The 19,539-nt window shown below is 43.4% G+C and overlaps 1 protein-coding gene across 1 annotated transcript in view; it reads right to left on the bottom strand.

Annotated features, from left to right (window-relative positions):
- The window catches only part of SLC6A2 (solute carrier family 6 member 2), a 698,054-nt gene that overhangs the window by 490,510 nt on the left and 188,005 nt on the right, over positions 1 to 19,539 (bottom strand). Inside the window, exon 6 of the mRNA XM_077458093.1 lies at positions 18,650 to 18,784. Coding sequence (XP_077314219.1) covers positions 18,650 to 18,784 — 135 coding nt within the window. The remainder of the gene's footprint in view (positions 1 to 18,649; positions 18,785 to 19,539) is intronic.

Below are 19,539 nucleotides of genomic sequence, written 5' to 3'. Positions count from 1 at the left end.
AAAATAGCTGAAATTCGGACGAAAATGCATTCGGACGAAAACGAATGCACATGTCTAACAGGCACCCACGTGGAGTCAGTGCCCTCATCATCCCCTCCCTCTTCATCACTGTAGCAAACCTGGCAGTATGCTGCAGCTTGTGGAATATGACTGCCAGATTGCTGTCCTTCTTGAGCATCCCCTCTCTCTGCGCTCACGCTACTGCCTTCCTCTAGCTGAGTGTCATCATCAGAGCCCACAAAACACTGGGCATCCTCCTGGAGCATGTACCCAACACTGTGCTCAAAGAGTTCAGGAGACTCCTCAGGAGGACGTGGTGGGTCTAAGGAAGGAGTCACTGATGATGACATTGAGAGGAGGGAAGATGATGCTAGTACCCTGAGACTGGGTGAGAGAGGATGAGGAGGATGAAGAGGGCTTGGTCATCCACTCTGCCAAGTCGTTGGCATGTTGCGGTTCAACATGTCCAGCTGCCGAAAAGAAGGACAAGCGTGTCCCATGGCCACGTGCTGATGACAATGCACCGCGTCCACGACCAGCACTGTTGTCTCTAGACACAGAGCCTGCTTGCCCTCTTTTATTGGCTCGCGTCTGTCTGCCTCTCCTTGCTGGCCTTCCAGACATGGTAAAGGCCTGAAGGGAGTTGGGTAAAAAAGCAGTTGGGTAGTGTATATTGTGCTAGAGGCACACAACACCCACTAACTCCTGCAGATGCCTTTATTATAGAACACCAGAGATAAAGGGGTATACTGTAATTGAGTCACACAACACCCACTAAGCCCTGCAGATGCCTCTATTAGAGAACAGCAATAAAGGGTAGATACAGGTGTATATTGTGCTGGAGGCACAAAAAACCCACTAACTCCTGCAGATGCCTTTTTTATAGAACACCAGAGATAAAGGGGTATATACAGATGTATACTGTGCTGTGCTGGAGGCACACACAACTTCCAATAACTCCTGCAGATGGCAAGTGGGCTCAAATAGAGAAGAGCTATGTAGGTGGATATAGCGGTGTGTACTGGGTACAGAGCACGCAGACAGCACGCACATGCTCCTAACGCTACTGACTGCAAGCTCTATTATAAAAGATAGATCACTAGCTATATAGGTGAGGTGAATATAGCGGTGTATACTGCAGTCAGGGCACACAGACAACAACCACTACACAACAGCAAGATCGAAAATCGTCCGAAAACGATCGGTGTGTACTGTGTTGAAGGTACACAGAACACCCACTAACTGCTTCAGACGCCAACACACTACACTAGGCCGCCGCGCTGGCGGCCTTATATAGTGTGGGGCGTGTACTACACAGCCTGAGCTATGATTGGCCACAGGCATCCTGCCTGTGGCCAATCATGGCTCTCCTCGCTGCTGGCGCTGTGATTGGCCAAGCATGCGGGGTCACAGTGCATGCTTGGCCAATCATGAGCCAGCAATGCACTGCGATGACGCAGTGCATTGTGGGCTGTGAGCGCCACACAAATTTGGCGTGAACGTCCCATAACGTTCGGAATTCGCCGAACGGGCGAACAGCCGATGTTCGAGTCGAGCGTATGTTCGACTCGAACACGAAGCTCATCCCTATATATATATATATATATATATCTCACAATTTTGTGTGACTAAAAAGAGTTGCAACTAGCAACATTTTACTATTCAGGGTCCCTGCTTTCAGAAACGATATAATGTTTGAGGGAGGGTTAACTAATCTTCAGCCCTAAAATGGGCATTTCACCAACGTGTGTAAAAAATAAAAAAATAAAATAAAAATGACTCTGGCAGTGAAAGGGTTAAATGACTTCCAATTGTTAGAGGCCTTTCAACTATCCTGAGCCTGTAGTTGTTCTAAACATGTGGATTCTCATTAACTTCATGCTTTATTGGTTTTTGTTTTTGTTTTGTTTTTCTCTTTAGACAAATAGCGATCAAATATACAAAAAAGAAAATAAATAAATACAAAGTACACTAAACTAGTATCATTGACCAAAATATGTCAATCCCAGAAGCCAGATTGGGATCTGTCATTTTACAGCAGTAGTGTGGCAGGGCAACATCAGTTCCCCCTGCTACTTTGTTTGCAAACACAAGCCAGCTAGGGTTCTGTCATTTTGTAGTGGTAGTATTTTTTATTTTAACTTCTGAAGGGAAAATTACTATCCTGAAAATTCACATGCAGCTTTAAGATATCCCCTAAGCATGCAAAAGATCCTCTCCCCTCTAAATGGTATTTTTTAAAAATTGTCAAGCTACCCATGCAAGATTTGGCTCCTTAAGGCTAGGTTCACACTATTGTGCAGAGTGGCTCACAGCAGGGGTCCGATGCATCCCTGTTCTCCCTTTCAGGGAATTTTTGGCTGAATTCAGACCTAAAATGGACTACAAGATGCACAGACTCTTCTGCAAACTGCTCTACAGCCGTCCTGGAGATGTGTGGACCAGCTTTATTGAGAGCCGGTCACAGTCTCCTGACAAGCAAATTGGAAACCAGCATCCAATTTGCACCAGTATAAAACCTAGCCTTAAACATCAGTTTGGTGCTATGTTTAAGGTTTGCAGACTTCCCACTGGGTATGCACGACCTTCAGGGAACCAAACTTTTTCCTGTTCTCTCAACTCAATAGACAAAATTGAGAGTACCTACTTAGATCAACTTTTTCAGACTGCAAAATCGATTATTTTCAGCAAAACAAATTTTGCTGAAATAACTCCACTTGTCCCTAGAAATAACCTGCAAACTATCAACACCTGCTATGAGCCAGTTATTATTTCAAGTAGTAGCACAGTTCCTGAAATAGCCCAATCCAGATGTCTTTCTCCATCACCAAAAGTCTGATCACGCTACAGTTCAAAGTAGAAATGTAGTCAGAATAAAATAAACTTGCCCGGAGGACAGGATGTTTCTGAAAAATATTGCAGTTTGAGACTTTTAAAGTCACACTGAAAAGTAATGTGCAAACTCCAGCTCTGTTTAAAGTCATACCAACTGTATAATACATCCTGGGGATGTGGTAATACAAGGAATGCACCCATCATTGTCTGCAACCCTCACATATTGCAACTAAATTACAAGAAGCAACAAAACGGCACACTGGGTAGTGCCTATGCATTTTTTAAAATAAAGAATTGCAGCAGTGTACTCACACACCCCTACCACAAAAACCTGTCTCTGACAACTCTTAGTTTAGAATAATTACATTATGTTAGTAATTTTACTGGTTAAACTGGATGAACTTGTGTCTTTTTTCAATCAAACTATGTAATTATATATAAGAATGGTCCCCAATCACAATCACGTGTTCAATGTGAAAGCCAGTCACAGTGATCACTAGATTTAGGACTATAACCTGTATAGTTCTATGTATATGTCCTTTGTGAGGAGGAAAAAGCAAAGATTGTATATATAGTATGAGTGTCAGTGTATTTAAGGTAGCATAAATAATTAGCACTATAGCTTCTGGGCCATAGTATAGGTATAAATAACAAATAATGCACACATACACTATATTACCAAAAGTATTGGTACACCTGCCTTTATACGCACATAAACTTTATGGCATCCCAGTCTTAGTCCATAGGGCTTAATATTGAGTTGGCCACTTTTTGCAGCTATAACAGGTTCAACTTTTCTGGGAAGGCTGTCCACAAGGTATAGAAGTGTGTCTATGGAAATGTTTGACCATTCTTCTGGAAGTCAATTTGTAAGGTCCGGCACTGATGCAGACAAGAAGTGCTGACTCGCAGTGTCGGCTCTAATTTATCCCAAAGATGTTCTATCGCTCTGAGGTGAGGACTCAAGTTTCAGTCAAGTCAAGTTCCTCTACCCCAAACTCACTCATCCATATCTTTATGGACTTCGTTTTGTGCACTGGTCCAAATCATTTGGTGGAGGGAGGATTATGGGGTGGGGTAGTTTTTCAGGGTTTGGGCTTGGCCCCTTAGTTCCAGTAAAGGGAATTCTTAAGGCGTCAGCATACCAAGACATTTTGGACAATTTCATGCTCCCAACTTTGTGGGAATAGTTTGGGGATGGCCCCTTCCTGTTCCAACATGACAGCGAACCTGTGGAAAAAGCAAAGTCTATAAAGACATGAATGAGCAAGTTTGGGGTGGAGGAACTTGACTGGCTTTCACAGAGACTGGACACCCCGGTAGGCCGACCCTCCACCTACAGAATGATGGTAAAAGAACCAGACTAAGCACCCCTTGGAAATTAATGCCTCCAGTAACTTACTGACAATGAAAGCATGACTGTCTGCTGAAGCCAAGATACTACATGCGAAAGACTCTGAAAAAAATCCTCCAGCAGGGGCTGACTGAAGACCGGGGGTGGAAAATTCCTACAAAGCCCCTATCAAAGAAACATTACTTAGCTCAGCCATATTAAACCAGAAGGCTTGAAAAGACCAGTGGACTAAGGGGATGCTGACCTTGCCTGTGGAATGTAGGAAGAGCAGGATCTGGGGGTGCGCTGACACCCCGCCTCTAACCAATCGAGCTTCGATCACCTTCATCCTGTATTAGAACCGTAACAGGCCATGGATAGCATATTTAGCCAACATGAATCTGAGTTAAATAGTAGTGCCCAGAACATGTTCCATGCTGGTGGATAGGAGTAGCTGGATTGAATTGGAAACAACAGTCCAAAGCATTCTGCCTTCCTGGCTAAGGCAGAGAAAGGAAAAAATCCCTGTAACAAAGGTCTACTGAGAGCTTAATTATGGATCAACTGCTTAATGACAGGGTACTACCATGCTCTGAAGGTTGAAGGGCTCAAAGTGAAACAATCGCTTCTCAAACGTGTGGAATGCCCAACTTAAGGAAACACAAACTAGCGAACATGACAACAGACAACCAGACATGAGAGCAACACCCCTCTGCGCCTACCTAAGTATGAGGACGTTTACCAGTGATAATAAGACCACAGAGTGTGAATGGACACAATGACCCCCACCCTAGTGTATGTAGTAAGTGTGCCCGAGTAAACTGCAGCGCAAAGACAGGTAATTAAAACTGAACACTCAGGCTAATGTACCCACAGACCATGATGGGTAGTTGTACAGGTGTAATGAAATGAACGTGCATCGCATGGTATACGGGCGAGAAGATGGTGGTCAACAATCATTTCAAAAATTAAACCTCGGCCTGTATGAATCTGTAGATGTGACAGATCCTGAGATGTGAATACTAGCTAACTAAACCCAAGTATTCAAAGAAACCTGAACGAACGGTACAATGAGACATGAAAAACAAATGAGAATAAAACGGCTACCGGTGAACATGCCATCACTGCATGGCACCGATATGCTAGACAGAACACGCTATGACAAAAACTGCTATGACAGAAACCGCTATGACAGAAACCGCTATGACAGAAACATGCTATGACAGAAACCGCTATGACAGAAACATGCTATGACAGAAACATGCTATGACAGAAACACGGCAAGACATAAACACGCCAAGACAGAACATGCTATGACAGAGCATGTGGATGTCCCGAGAACTCGGAAATTACGTCAAGTGTAACCCTGAAAATGAGCCAATGCAGGCTCAGACAGAGGAGAGGAGGGATATATATACCCCTCAGGCTCCTCCTACAAATACAGGCCAGTCTTCTTACAAGTCATATCATTTAAAATTGCTTGCAGCTGTAATGTATTGCCGGATCCCGGCAATCTACATAAAAAACCCTTTGCCAATTTTTTTTTTAAAATGGCGTGGAGGTCCCCCCAAAATCCATACCAGACCCTTATCCGAGCATGCAACCTGGCAGGCTGCAGGAAAAGGGGGGATGAGAGAGCGCCCCCCCTCCGGAACTGTACCAGGCCCGGTGGTTGTGGGGGGCTTATCGGAATCTGAAAGCCCCCTTTAACAAGGAGGCTGCCAGACCCCCCCCCCCATGTGAATGGGTAATGGGAAACATTGTACCCCTACTCATTAACCAATAAAAAAGTGTCATAAAAGAAAAAACGACAGGAGACAGTTTTTGACAATTCCTTTATTAAAAAAAAAAAGTGTCCCGCGATGTCCATCCATCTTTAGTCACGGCGCAGACAGACCTGAAAGATCAAAGAAAAAAAAACGACTGCTGTCTTTTTGCTGTGACAGCTCTTATATAGGCAAGGGTGGGGCCACCCCCTCTGATGGCACATGACATCAGAAGGGGCGGGATCACTCAGTCATGTCACTGGGTGGCCCCGACCTTTGCTAATATAACAGCTGTCACAGCCAAGAGACAGCAGTCGGCGGGACACCTCCCATGGACTTGTCAAAAACAGTATTGTGGTTTTTACTTTTTGACACTTTTTGGTGAATGGGTAGGGGTACAATGTTTCCCTTTACCCATTCACATGGGGGGATCTGGGGGGCCCCCACCCGCAGACCCCCACAACCACCGGGTAAGGGTTGTGGGGATGAGGCTCTTGTTCCCATAAACATGGGGGACCCAAAAGCACCCTCTCCATTTTGAGGGCATGTGGCCTGGTTCAGTTCAGGATGGGGGTGCTCTCTCGCCCCCCTATTTTCCTGTGGCCTGCCAGGTTGCATGCTCGGATAAGGGTCTGGTATGGATTTTAGGGGGACCCCATGCCAATTTTATTTTTTCATTTTGGTGTGGAGTTTCCCTTAAAATCTATTCCAGACCCAAATGGCCTGGTGTGGACTGAGGGGGGACCCATGCCATTTTTTTCTTAATTCTGTCATAGGGTTTCCCTTAACCACTTCAATACATTATATAATATATTGTACACTGCACTATATACCCTGCACTGTATTATATATACTACTCTGACTGCACTTTATACTCTGAACTGCAGTATATATACTATATGCACTGCACTTTATACTCTGCAGAAAAATTGGGCCTTGGGTTTTGGTGGTACCAGAACACTGTAACCCCTCACAGTTAATCTTGTTGGGCGCAGGATTCTGTTAAATATTATTTCAAAAATTGTAATTACGTGTCCCTGTTATACAATTAAACAATTGGGCCTTGAGTGTTGGTGGTGCCCTAAATCAAAAATATTGTTGGAAGCTAGCATCATCAAGATTCAGAAGGAATAGGATAGGCAGCATAGGCAGATCCCAGATCCATAGCAAATTCAATCAGTTACATTAGCATCAGGTGCTTGATAGCTGCTGATCCAGGATTGATTAATTTTTAGAAATGTGAGCCTATGAAGTCTGTGGACAGACACTCTCTTTGATCTGTTACAAACCCTCCAGCAGCACTGAAAGTGCGTTCAGAAAGCACGCTGGTTGCAGGAGAGGCCAATAGCTTGATAGCATATTGAACAAGTTCTGGCCAGTGGTCCATCCTTAAGATCCAGTAATCCAGTGGATGCTCTGTTGGAAAGGTCTCCAAGTCTGCTCTTGCCTCTACATATTCTTGACACTGGCGGCGATGGATGCTTGAACCTACAGGGCTTGGTGCTGAGAACTGTAAAATTGTTTAAAGGAATTGGTCATCCGGCCACCTTCTCCACCACTCTTCCTCTGACTGAACAAAGCCTCAGAAACACATTGTCCAGCACCAGGAAATGGTAACCTCCCAGGGTCTTGAAAGGCGCTACAAGAACTTTTCTTCAAGCGCTACTGAAGATGTTTCATCCTCTGCGAAGGCTGGATGAGTTCTGCAACTTTACCCTTGCAGGGATCAAGAAGGGTTGTCAGCCAGAAATGATCCCTCTCCTTGATACCACAAATCCTAGGGTCCTTTTGCAGGCTTTGCAGAATCAGGGAGGCCATGCAGTGTAAGTTTGCAGAGGCATTCGATTCTGAGTCCTCTGGGTCACTAAGGATCACGTTATCCTCCTCCCATCCAAGTAAAAATCCTTGGATTTCTGGGGACTGAAAACCCTTCCTCCCTTGAGTACTGCTGCGTGTTATTGTCTACATCCATGTTGACACAATCCACCTCCTCTTCTTCCTGTGTGTTTGGCAGCGCCACAGGCATGCTATCTGGATAAAGGGGGCCTTGAGAGGAAAGGAAGTTCTCCTCTCCCTCCTGCTGTTGTGCCTCAAGTGCCCTGTCCATGATTCCACAAAGCGTGTGCTCCAGCAGGAATAATAGCGGGACAGTGTTACTGATGCATGCATTATCGCTGCTCACCATCCTTGAGAACACCTCAAATGGTGACAGGACACTGCATGCATCCTTGATCAGCAGCCACTGATGTGGTGAAAAGAAGCCAAGCTACCCTGACCCTGTCCTGGTGCCATACTCACACAGGTACTCATTGATGGCCCTCTGCCGTGTGTGCAGACACTGCAGCATTGCCAACGTTGAGTTCCACCTGGTGGACATGTCACAAATGAGACGGTTGGTGGGCAGGTTGCATTCCCTTTGAATGTCAGCCAGCCTAGTACTGCCATTGTATGACTGGCGGAAATGATCACAGACTTTTCTGGCCTGCCTCAGGAGATCCTGTAAGCCTGGGTTCCTGGTCAAGAAACACTGCACCACCAAATTCAGGACATGTGCCAAACATGGACCGTGGGTCAAGTGTCCCTGTTGGTGGGTGGAAAGAAGGTCGATGCCATTGATGCATACAACCATTCCTGGCTGAACCTGCCCCTGTGGTACAGCACAGTCTACCAGCTGAAAAGGCAGCAGTTGCAGTGCTAGCAATTTGGCCAAGCTAACATTTAGACACTAAGCATGTATATGGCTGAGACCAAATTTATTTTTTATGGCTCAGCAACTGGGGTAGGGAAACTTGCCTGCTGAAATCAACTGTTGGTGTACTGCTAGCAGATTAGCTGTAAGTATTGTGATGCCTATTTCTTTACCTTCATTCCTCTCAGTGCAGGTTTTTGAGAGGGCTGAAGGCATAGTAGGGTTTGAGATCCCAGATAAAAGTCAGTAGGGAGTCAGCAGCGCCCTGTACCTGCAGAGCTCTGCGGTGTGATGCAATATGGTGGCTGACCTTAAGCTGCTCCCTGGAGGACATCCTGCCTCATTACAGTTGTGCCTCCTCCTCACTTTCCTCCTCTCTTCTGTCAGGCACCCAAATACAGTCAGTGACCTCATCATCCCCTTCCTCCTCGTCACTGGAGAAAACTGCAGCAGTATGCTGCAGCTGGGGGAACATAACTGCCAGTTTCTTGTCCTTCTGTGGCACCCCCTCTCTCTAGGCTCAGGTTATTCCCTTCCTCAACCTGGGAACCAACAACAGAGCCTTCAAATCGCTGCACATCCTCCAGCAGCATGTAACCGATACTGTAGTCGAAAAATTCTGGAGACTCCTCCATGCATGATGGTGGGGCTATGGAAGGAGTAACTGTGGACTGAGACTGTGTAACTGAGCCTGTGGAATAGGCTGCTTTGGCAGCTGCGTTGGAAGGCAAACTACTCTGAGCTCGAGTGACAGAGGATGAGCAAGATGAGGACAAATTCGTTATCCACTCCACCAACTCTTCTGCATGTTGTGGCTCAATAACGTGGCCATCAGCAGCAAAAAAGGACAAGCATGTCCCATGGCCAACTGCAAAGGATGGACAATGTCCACAACCACCACTGTTGACTGTAGACACAGAGGCTGCTTGCCCTGTGGACATGATTTTTTTTTGTAACACTGCACTACACTGTATTATATACTGTGTACACCGCCTGAAGTGTATTAGAAACTGTACACCACCAAATGCACTGTATATATAGGCTACACTGAATGCAGAGTATATATATTAATATATACAAACTGTACTGTATCTACTGTACTATACAGTATCTCACATAAGTGAGTACACCCTTCACATTTTTGTAAATATTTTATTACATCTTTTCACGCGACAACACTGAAGAAATTACACTTTGCTACAATGTAAAGTAGTGAGTGTACAGCTTATATAACAGTGTAAATTTGCTGTCCCCTCAAAATAACTCAACACAGCCATTAATGTCTAAACCGCTGGCAACAAAAGTGATTACACCCCTAAGTGAAAATGTCCAAATTGAGCCCAATTAGCCATTTTCCCTCCCTGGTTTCATGTGACTCATTAGTGTTACAAGGTTTCAGGTGTGAATGGGGAGCAGGTGTTTTAAATTTGGTGTTATCACTCTCACTCTCTCATACTGGTCACTGGAAGTTCAACATGGCACCTCATGGGAAAGAACTCTCTGAGGATCTGAAAAAAGAATTGTTGCTTTACATAAAGATGGCATAGGCTATAAGAGGATTTCCAAGACCCTGAAACTGAGCTGCAGCATGGTGGTCAAGACCATACACCGGTTTAACAGGACAGTTTCCACTCAGAATAGGCCTCACCATGGTCGACCAAAGAAGTTGAGTGCATGTGCTCAGCGTCATATCCAGAGGTTGTCTTTGGCAAATAGACGTATGAGTGCTGCCAGCATTGCTGCAGAGGTTGAAGGGGTGGGGCTCAGCCTGTCAGTGCTCAGACCATACGTCGCAACAAATTGGTCTGCATGGCTGTTGTCCCAGAAGGATGCCTCTTCTAAAGATGATGCACAAGAAAGCCCGCAAACAGTTTGCTGAAGACAAGCAGACTAAGGACATGGATCACTGGAACTTCCTGTCCTGTGGTTTGATGAGACCAAGATAAACTTATTTGGTTCAGATCGTGTCAAGCGTGTGTGGCAGCAACCAGGTGAGGAGTACAAAGACAAGTGTGTCTTGTCTACAGTCAAGCATGGTGGTGGGAGTGTCATAGTCTGGGGCTGCATGAATTCTGCTGGCACTGGGGAGCTACAGTTCATTGAGGGAACCTTGTCAACATGTACTGTGATATACTAGAGCAGAGCATGATCCCTTCTCTTCAGAGACTGGGCCGCAGGGCAGTATTCTAACATGATAACGACCCCAAACACACCTCCAAGATGACCATTGGCTTGCTAAGGAAGCTGAGGGTAAAGGTGATGGATTGGCTAAGCCCTATTGAGCATCTGTGGGGTATCCTCAAACGGAAGGTGGAGGAGCGCAAGGTCTCTAACATCCACCAGCTCCATGATGTCATCATGGAGGAGCGGAAGAGGACACCAGTGGCAATCTGTGAAGCTCTGGTGAACTCCATGCCCAAGAGGGTGAAGGCAGTGCTGGAAAATAATGGTTGTCACACAAAATATTGAGACTTTGGGCCCAATTTGGACATTTCACTTAGGGGTGTACTCACTTTTGTTGCCAGCGGTTTAGACATTAATGGCTGTGTGTTGAGTTATTTTGAGAGGGCAGCAAATTAACACTGTTATCAATACTTTACATTGTAGAAAAGTGTAATTGCTTCAGTTTTGTCACATGAAAAGATATAATAAAATATTTACAAAAATGTGAGGGGTGTACTCACTTTTGTGAGATACTGTATATAGTCTATGCTAAATGCAGAGTATATATATATATATATATATATATATATATATATATATATATATAAAATACACTGTCACTAACTAAATAACCTGCCTGCTTAATCTAACTCAAGCTATCTCTCAGTCCACGCCAACAACATGTTCAAGTCAAACATACATTCGACTTGAACATCAAGCTCATCCCTAGCAGGGAGCACCTCCAGGCTGTCTAGGCACAAATTACACATATAAAATCCTGACAACCTATCACACTTTTGAAGGCCCTAGAGCACCAGGACATTGGAAACGCCCACAAAATGACCCCATTTTGGAATGAAAACACCCCAACTTTTAACAACAGGGAGCACCCCAACAAGGCATAATAAATCTTCTGAACATGTCATTTTTTTCCACAAGTTTTTGTAAAATGTGGAAAGAAAATGAAAACACATTTTTCTACACATTTTTATGGCACTGATAGGCACTGATGAGCTTCCACTGATAGGATGGCACTGATGAGCACTTACTGATGGGCACTATATTGGCACTAATGGGCACTTTAGTGGCACTGATGGCACTTTAGAGCACAGATGTGGCACTGATGTAGCACAGATGCGGCACTGTAGAGCACAGATGTGGAACTGTTGGGGCGCAGATGTGCACTGATGGGGCACTGATGTGGCACTGTAGAGCACAGATGTGTCACTGATGGGGCACAGACCCAGCATGCATCAGTCAGTGACATCAGAAGGGGGCAGTGCAACTGGGTGACGTAGCCATGTGGCCCTGCTCCTTACCTATAAAAATGTCAAAGCGCAGAGCAGGCATTTGACGGGAGGCCTCCCAGGAGGTGGAGCATTTTTTTTAATGTTTTGGGTTAGCGGGAGGCGTGATTGCAGATGGATTTACATCAAGAGACACTTTTTTTATTTTATAATAAAGGAATTGTCAAAAACTTGTCTCTTGCGTTTATTACTTTTTGACACTTTTCTGGTGAATGGGTAGGGGTACTATGTACCCCATACTCATTCACATAGGGGGGCTGAATCTGGGGGCCCCCTTGTTAAAGGAGGTTTTAAAATTTCGATAAGCCCCCCACCCACAGACCCCCACAACCACCACGGTTGTGGGGATGAGGCCCTTGTCCCCATCAGAGCCCCCGCTGCCCTAAAGCATATGATTCAGGAGGGGGAAACTCGATAGCCCCCTTTTTCCTGACCTGCCAGGCAGCATGCTAGGATAAGGGTCTGGTATATAATTTGGGGGGAACCTACGCCATTTAGAAAAATAAATTGGAGTGGGGTTCTCCTTAAAATCCATACCAGACCCAAAGGGTCATTTTTTTTAATTTTTTCTATTGTATTGTCAGAAACTTAACTGTCATTTCATGCTTTTTTTTTTTCTTTAGAAATGTAATTTTTAATTGCAACCACAAGTCAATTTAAATGTGATTTGACTTTTTTTTTCTTTAGAAATTTCATTTTTTCTGCAGCATGTGCTGTGCATCCTACAAATGCGCCACTTTACAGGCAGATTAATGGAACCCCCCCCCCCCCCCCCCCACCTGGCACTATATTTAAAGAAATTTTTAATTTTTATTGTTTCACTTAAAGTGAGAATAATGTTGATGGGGACAAGGGTCTATCCTCACCCCCCCCCCAGTGGTTGTGGGGGTCTGCGGACAGGGGGCTTATCAGAATCTGGAAGCCCCCTTTAACAAGGGGCCCCCCAGATCCTGGCCCCAACTATGTGAATGAGTATCGGGTATGTAGTACCCGAATCCATTCACCAAAAAAAGTGTCAAAAAGTAATAAACACAAGAGTCAAGTTTCTTTATTAAATTCCTTTATTAAAAAATAAAAAAAAGTGTCCCTCGCTGTAAATCTGTCTAGTCAAAAATGCTCATATCTGCCCAATTCGAGCTACAAAAAAAGCTCCAGAATTTTTTTGAGCTTCAGGAATTTGGCTTCAGGCAACTTGGAGCATTTTGGAGCTTCGAGCCTAACTCCAGCAATGTAATAAGCCTGACTAGAGAGGTGTGTGCTGCAGTTCAAACAATTCCCACTTGTATTGGGTCTAGGATGTAAAACACGCAGGCAGATCAAACAGTCCTTAACCCAGACTTCTTGTGGTGCCACATGAACAGACACCATTATATCTGCCAGATATACCCCAGATCAGCTGGTTGGGTTTGTGAGGGGGGAGTATTGACCCCAGTGAATAACATATGACAGGGTCTGCAAACAGACTCACTTATCCCTCGGTGCTGGCCCAATCAGGCATGCTGTACCTGTCCTCATTCCAAGTATAGAAAGATGTTGGTGTTGATGATTATCCACAGATGCTGTAAGTGCGTGATCAATCCATTCCAACTGCAAAAGTATGGATCATTATGTGTGCAGTGAAGCAAGGCCATCAAAAGGCTTGGTGTTTCAGACAGTACATAAATGTTTGCCCTAGCGCACATCTACACCATTTTTTGTAGTTAGTACATAGTCAGTACATTACAGGGGCTGTCTCAGACTCCATGAAGTGAAAGCTCTGGCTAACATGTTTCGTCTGCTTGCCGTGAACGCAGGCTTCTTCAGGGCCATCTGCTGGCTTTGGGGATTTCCGACGCTCACTCCCTTCCCTCTTATCCCACCTCTGTCTCCCACCTTCCTACTGTGGACATCCTTCCTACAGGCTACACGTTTTGTTTATTTATATACTATTATACTGTTGGATGTTTTTACATTCTCGGCAGCTAGATCTGTCTACTCTTCTTGGCAATTTCAAAAAGTTCTCGTGTGCCATATTTTTCTTCACACAGAAAGATACCATCTTGTCTCACTGAGCCTACCTTAAAGAACTTAAAGCATTTGTTACCCTAAATAAAATTTAAAAAATAGATCCTGTTCCCATAAAGCATGTTATGCAGCACAGTGCTTGTGCTGTGTAATCCCCCCCCCCCCCCCCCCCAATGTCATCTAAAATGCTATTTAAGCTTACAAAGCTATTTTGCATAGCACTTGCAGGGGCCCTCTGGATATGCTCACATGCCTGCCCAGGGATGGTGACCTCTATACCTCTTTTGTTTGCTAACCATGATTCAGTCTTTGGGCTAAAGATCCTTCACACCAATGTCTCTAATAACTGTAGGATATGTGAGATAATTGCTTTTGTGTCTATTATGTTTTCTACTTATGTCTCTTATTATTCCTAGTGTATGGCCCTCCTCCATTTTGTTTTCTCTCCTGAAGAAGCTGGTAACCGTGAAACATGTTGTGAGTTTGACTATGCAAACAATCATATGATCCCTGGAGGTATCCTTAGCTTTAAGTAACCTCCCAATAGAGGGGTAATGACCGTCTAGAGAAACTTATCATGTATTTGGAATACATTTTTATATTGTAATGTTGACTCTGTGTGAAATAAAACTTAATTGTTTTTAAGAGCCGTAGTAATGTCTCATGACAGCACCGGAAAAATCCTACTTGCCCAACCCCCCTTTTATGTATTCCAATATGTTTGTGGGATGCAGGTACTTGTATTTTCAACTATACACTTTTTCTAAGCAGTTACTTCATAATAAAAGTCTGATACATTGCTGTATTTGATAAATCAAGCCACAGTATGTGTTACTTTGAGGTTGTCCATTCCACAAAATGAATGAGGCGGAGTGGCGCATCATCCATGCATGCAGGATGTTCACTGAACACAGGCCCCCGACTGTCCCGTATCCTCCTCCTTCGGCCCCTGTGTCCTCCTCTGCCCCCTCCCCCACATTATCCTCCTCCGGCGCCCTATGTGCTCCTCCTCCGCCCTCTCTTGTCCCCCCGCAGCCGGCTTCTCTCCTCTCCTGCCGGCTGCTGTGGGGGATGTCAGGATGGAGACAAATGGATATGTTATTTACCGGCCTGTTCCTTTTGAGAATTGGACCCAATTCTCTCCTGTGTCCTATGATAACTGAGAAGAGTAAGCTGTGTTTACTCTGCTTCAGTTTATGAATGGACAGGAGCTTCTATCTCCTGTTCATTCATCTTCAGTGCTGAGGTGGCTGAGAATCTCTGTCCTCAGTCCCTTTCCCTGTCTCAAAGGGGGGATGTTTAGACCCCAGATATCTCATCAAAGCCCCCCCAAAAAAGTGCAAAAAAAAAAAATTGCAATAAATATTAAAAACTATAACTGTAAAAAAATTCTAAAAGAAAATAACATAAAAAAATCATTGACACTATCTCCCCCCTCCCCTGCCCTATCGACACTGTCCACTGCCCCCTACACCTCCTCATCCCCTTCCCCAGAAGCACTGTGAAAAAAAAGACAACTACTGACACTGTCTACCGCCTTACTGCCACTGTCTACTACCCCCCCCCCCTCCAATGGAATTCCACTCAAACTGTCCTGCCTACAAACGGTCACACCAAATTCCGACCGCCAAGAACACGGTGACGTAAAACACGTACGACGGGTCTAGAAAAAGGAAGTTCAATACCTAGTAGCCAATAGCTTCTGTTTCATAGTTGAGTTTTTGCACGTCGGAATTGCATACACACGATCGGAAATTTCCGAAAATTGAGAACATGCTATCAAATTTTTGCTGGCGGGAATTCGGCTAGCTAAATTCTGATGGAGCATACACACCGTTGCATTTTCCGAAGAAAAGCTCTCATCGGTCTTTTGTCGGCCAAAATTTCGATCGTGTGTACGCGGCATAACAGGTTTTTTTCTAAGATTGCCCTGTATTTGGCTCCATCCAACTTCCCATGAACTCTGACCAGTTTACCTGTCCCTGCAGAAGAAAAGCATCCCCACAACATGAGGTTGCCACCACCATGTTTCACAGTGGGGATGGTGTGTTCAGGGTGATGTGCAGTGTTAGTTTTCTGCAACACATAGCGTTTTACTTTTAGGACAACAATTCCAATTTTGGTCTCATCTGACCAGAGCACCTTCTCCCACATGTTTGCTGTGTTCCCTACATTTAAAAATATATACTAAATACTGTATATAAACTCACGCTAATGGTGTATAAAAAATGAATGGATAAAAAATGCAGACTCTATACACAAAGTGCTGATCGCTTGAAAGACATATAAATATAGCACTCGCAAGCACAATAAGTGAAAACACAATATGTGTAAAAAAAATGAAAAATTATGAACAAAACAAAGTCCAAAAAAGTGACTATAGGTGCTCCAATCCAAAGTGAAGAAAATATGAAAAATAAGGTGCTTCAGAAATGTTCAGATGTGCAAAACCCCTTCATGTGTCCCCACTCACCAGCTTTTCAGTCTGGTGGGTCATTTAAAGCTTAATGACACTATCCTGGGATGGTGGATATGGCGTCAAATCATCAAAGATCCAAAATTTCTTAATGAAGTCTATCAGTGGGACAAACAGGTACCCAAAAGTAAAAAAGAATGGAACTGACAGTGAAGTACCATTAAAAAAGGTTTTATTGTACAAGGGAGTGGGTACTTACAAAAATCAGATCAAAACAAGCCTCAAACATGGAGCTCTGAGTGGAAAAACGCCATTCCTGGTGTGCGTTCCACGGGACTGGAAGTGACGTCAGTGATACCGGAAATCTTTGATGACACCCTGTGGGAGGGTGAAACATTGACACAATTTCCGGTATCTACAGCTTGTAGATTAAGGGTTTGTGGAGGACTGTATCAAATGCTTTTGCAAAATCCAGATACACCACATCCACTGGCCTACCTTTGTCCAGATGGCAGCTCACTTCCTTGTAGAATGTTTTGCAAGAGCGACCTTTCGTAAATTTAGTAGAGTGTTTGATGGCCAAGCAATTGTCAGCGAAAGTATCACAGCAATTGAAAACTGAAAAGTGGCATGAACAGGAAGGGAGGTTGACATGTTGGCCCATAAGTATGGTTAAGCAAGTTCTTTGTTTGTGGAGCCATATTGTAAAGAACTAATAATTGTGAATTTGTAGAACATAATGCTAGTTAACTACATGGAGATTCCCTACTGTAGCACATGTTGAAGATTAGTAATGAAGCATAGAAAAGCAGTAAAATATATTAAACGAAAAATTAAAGCTTATCTCCAGGCACAAAGACGTTTATTTAAGTATATTTTTCAATAGCCACAAAGGATATACCGTATATTCACTTTGTGTGCAGAAAATGCCCTTGCAAGCCCTGAATTAATCTTGTAAATGTAGTGGTGATATCACTGCTGTGCAGCAAATAGCTCCTAAAGCAGATACAAGATCAGTCTCCCTACACAAGAAAAGGGGGAAGCAGAGAGTGGTCCTAATACAGGGAGCGCCTAGACAAATTTTCACACAATATTCATTCCTCCTGTAGTTATACAATTTACTTATTACAGAGCTGAGCCACCAGCTGAATGGAGGTTCTTGTTTTAATGTGAAACTGTGCACAGCATAAATGCACATTATGAAAGAATTGCCTTTGAAAAGTCCAAGCGCTCCCTCAACATTTCATCCACCACCATTCTCTCTTCTGCTGCATAAGTGTCTTTCCTCTCCAATTATAGGGTAGCCACTGTGAGTCACAATTGCCTGTTTTTTACTTGTGTATTGTCACCATTTGTTGCCTATCTATTGTCATGATTGCCCTTTTTTATTTTTTTTATCAATTATAACAATTGACAATTTGTTGCCCACATAATGTTGCAATTGACCACTTGATGGCTGTGTGTTTTCACAATTGCCCATTTGTTACCTGTATATTGTCACAGCTGTCCATTTGTAACTCATGTTTTCTCACAATTGCCGATTTGTTCCCAACATATTGTCATGATTGCCCATTTGTTGCTGACAAAGGGTCACAATTAGCAGTTTGCTGCCTATGTATTATCCATTTGTGACCGTTTTTGCGACATTGCCATTTTTTGGTTGATATTGTCAAGTAATTTTATTTTTATTTAGCATGATTGTATTATACTAATGTTTCACCATCACACACTTCATGGGTCATTATTAACCCCTTGTTTTTTAGTTATTTTTTACCAACATGATTGTATACAATATTCAAATAAAGAAAATCTTCATTGTCTGTTTTTTTTTTACTATTCATGTAACAGTTGCTAAAAAATATTTGCCCTGGCTGTCAAATATGCTGGTATGTCTCTGCAGATTTTTGTAATTGTAATTGGTAAAAATACAAATATTCCGTGTGATTACAAATGTTACAATTTGTGAGCTTCATGAGTTATTCAACCTCACCACAAGACCCTAAAATAAAAGACTATAGTGAATTAATTTGATGCCATATTCTTCTACACAGTGCAGTAAAACTTAATACAAATCTTTAAATTAGATTTGCTGAAAACATGTAAAGGTAAAAAAAAAAAAAAAAAAAACACACTTACGCCAGGTTCTTTAAGTCTTTTGAAGTCTATGTGAAGATATGCACTAATCCCTTTGAAAGAGCCAGGCAGTGTTACACCACGAATGAGGAGAACAAACAGTACCACATATGGTAGCGTTGCGGTTATCCATACCACCTATAATACAAAATGACTTTAAAATAAATAACAGTAATGAATTTGGACAAGAACATGGCAAACATTTGGCTAGCAAATACAATTTTATAAACTAAAGCCCCATACACACTATCAGTTTTTCTGCTGAGTTTTTCCTTCAGATTTACCAAAACCATATAATATGAGGTCAAACCTTAGGAGTTTCAATTTGTATGCAATCAGGCAGGTCCTTGCACTACATGGTTTTGGAAAATCTAAAGGAAAAAATCTGCAGAAAATCTGATAGTGTGTGAGGGGCTTAAGATGTCACAAAAGGTACATTATTTAATATATTGCTTAGTGCTCAGGTTCTCACATGAATGTTTATGAATTTTTGACAATTATGCTTTGTAGGCAGTCCCTGAGTTAGGAACAGGTTAGGGCCTGCCTGTTTGTTCTTAAGTCGGATTTGTTCGTAATTCCAACGCGCATGTGCAGAACAGCGTTTTCCGATGTTTTCCAATGTTTTTCGCTGTTGTTTTCCAATGTTTTCCACTTTTTCTGATGTTTTCCGATGCGCCCGCCGGCGCCACCTGCCATTCATAAGTAGGAGTTATTCGCAAGTCAGAGGTTCGTAACTCGGGGACTCCCTGTACATCTTTTATAGGCATTGCATGTTAAGCAGACCTTAGATGTGGCGACTGTATTTTTATTTATTTTTTTCAGGCGTTTCCCACGTTCGTTCACCTGTTGATTCTGCCAGTAACGCTTGCAGTCCTAGACAACACACATTCACA

The sequence above is a fragment of the Lithobates pipiens genome, unplaced genomic scaffold (genome assembly GCF_037356315.1).
Source record: "Lithobates pipiens isolate NorthernLeopardFrog02 unplaced genomic scaffold, aLitPip1_a1.2 Scaffold_10, whole genome shotgun sequence".
In the NCBI taxonomy this organism is placed as follows: domain Eukaryota; kingdom Metazoa; phylum Chordata; class Amphibia; order Anura; family Ranidae; genus Lithobates; species Lithobates pipiens.
Note: the sequence above shows the minus strand (reverse complement) of the source record. Positions and strands in the feature narration are given on the sequence as shown.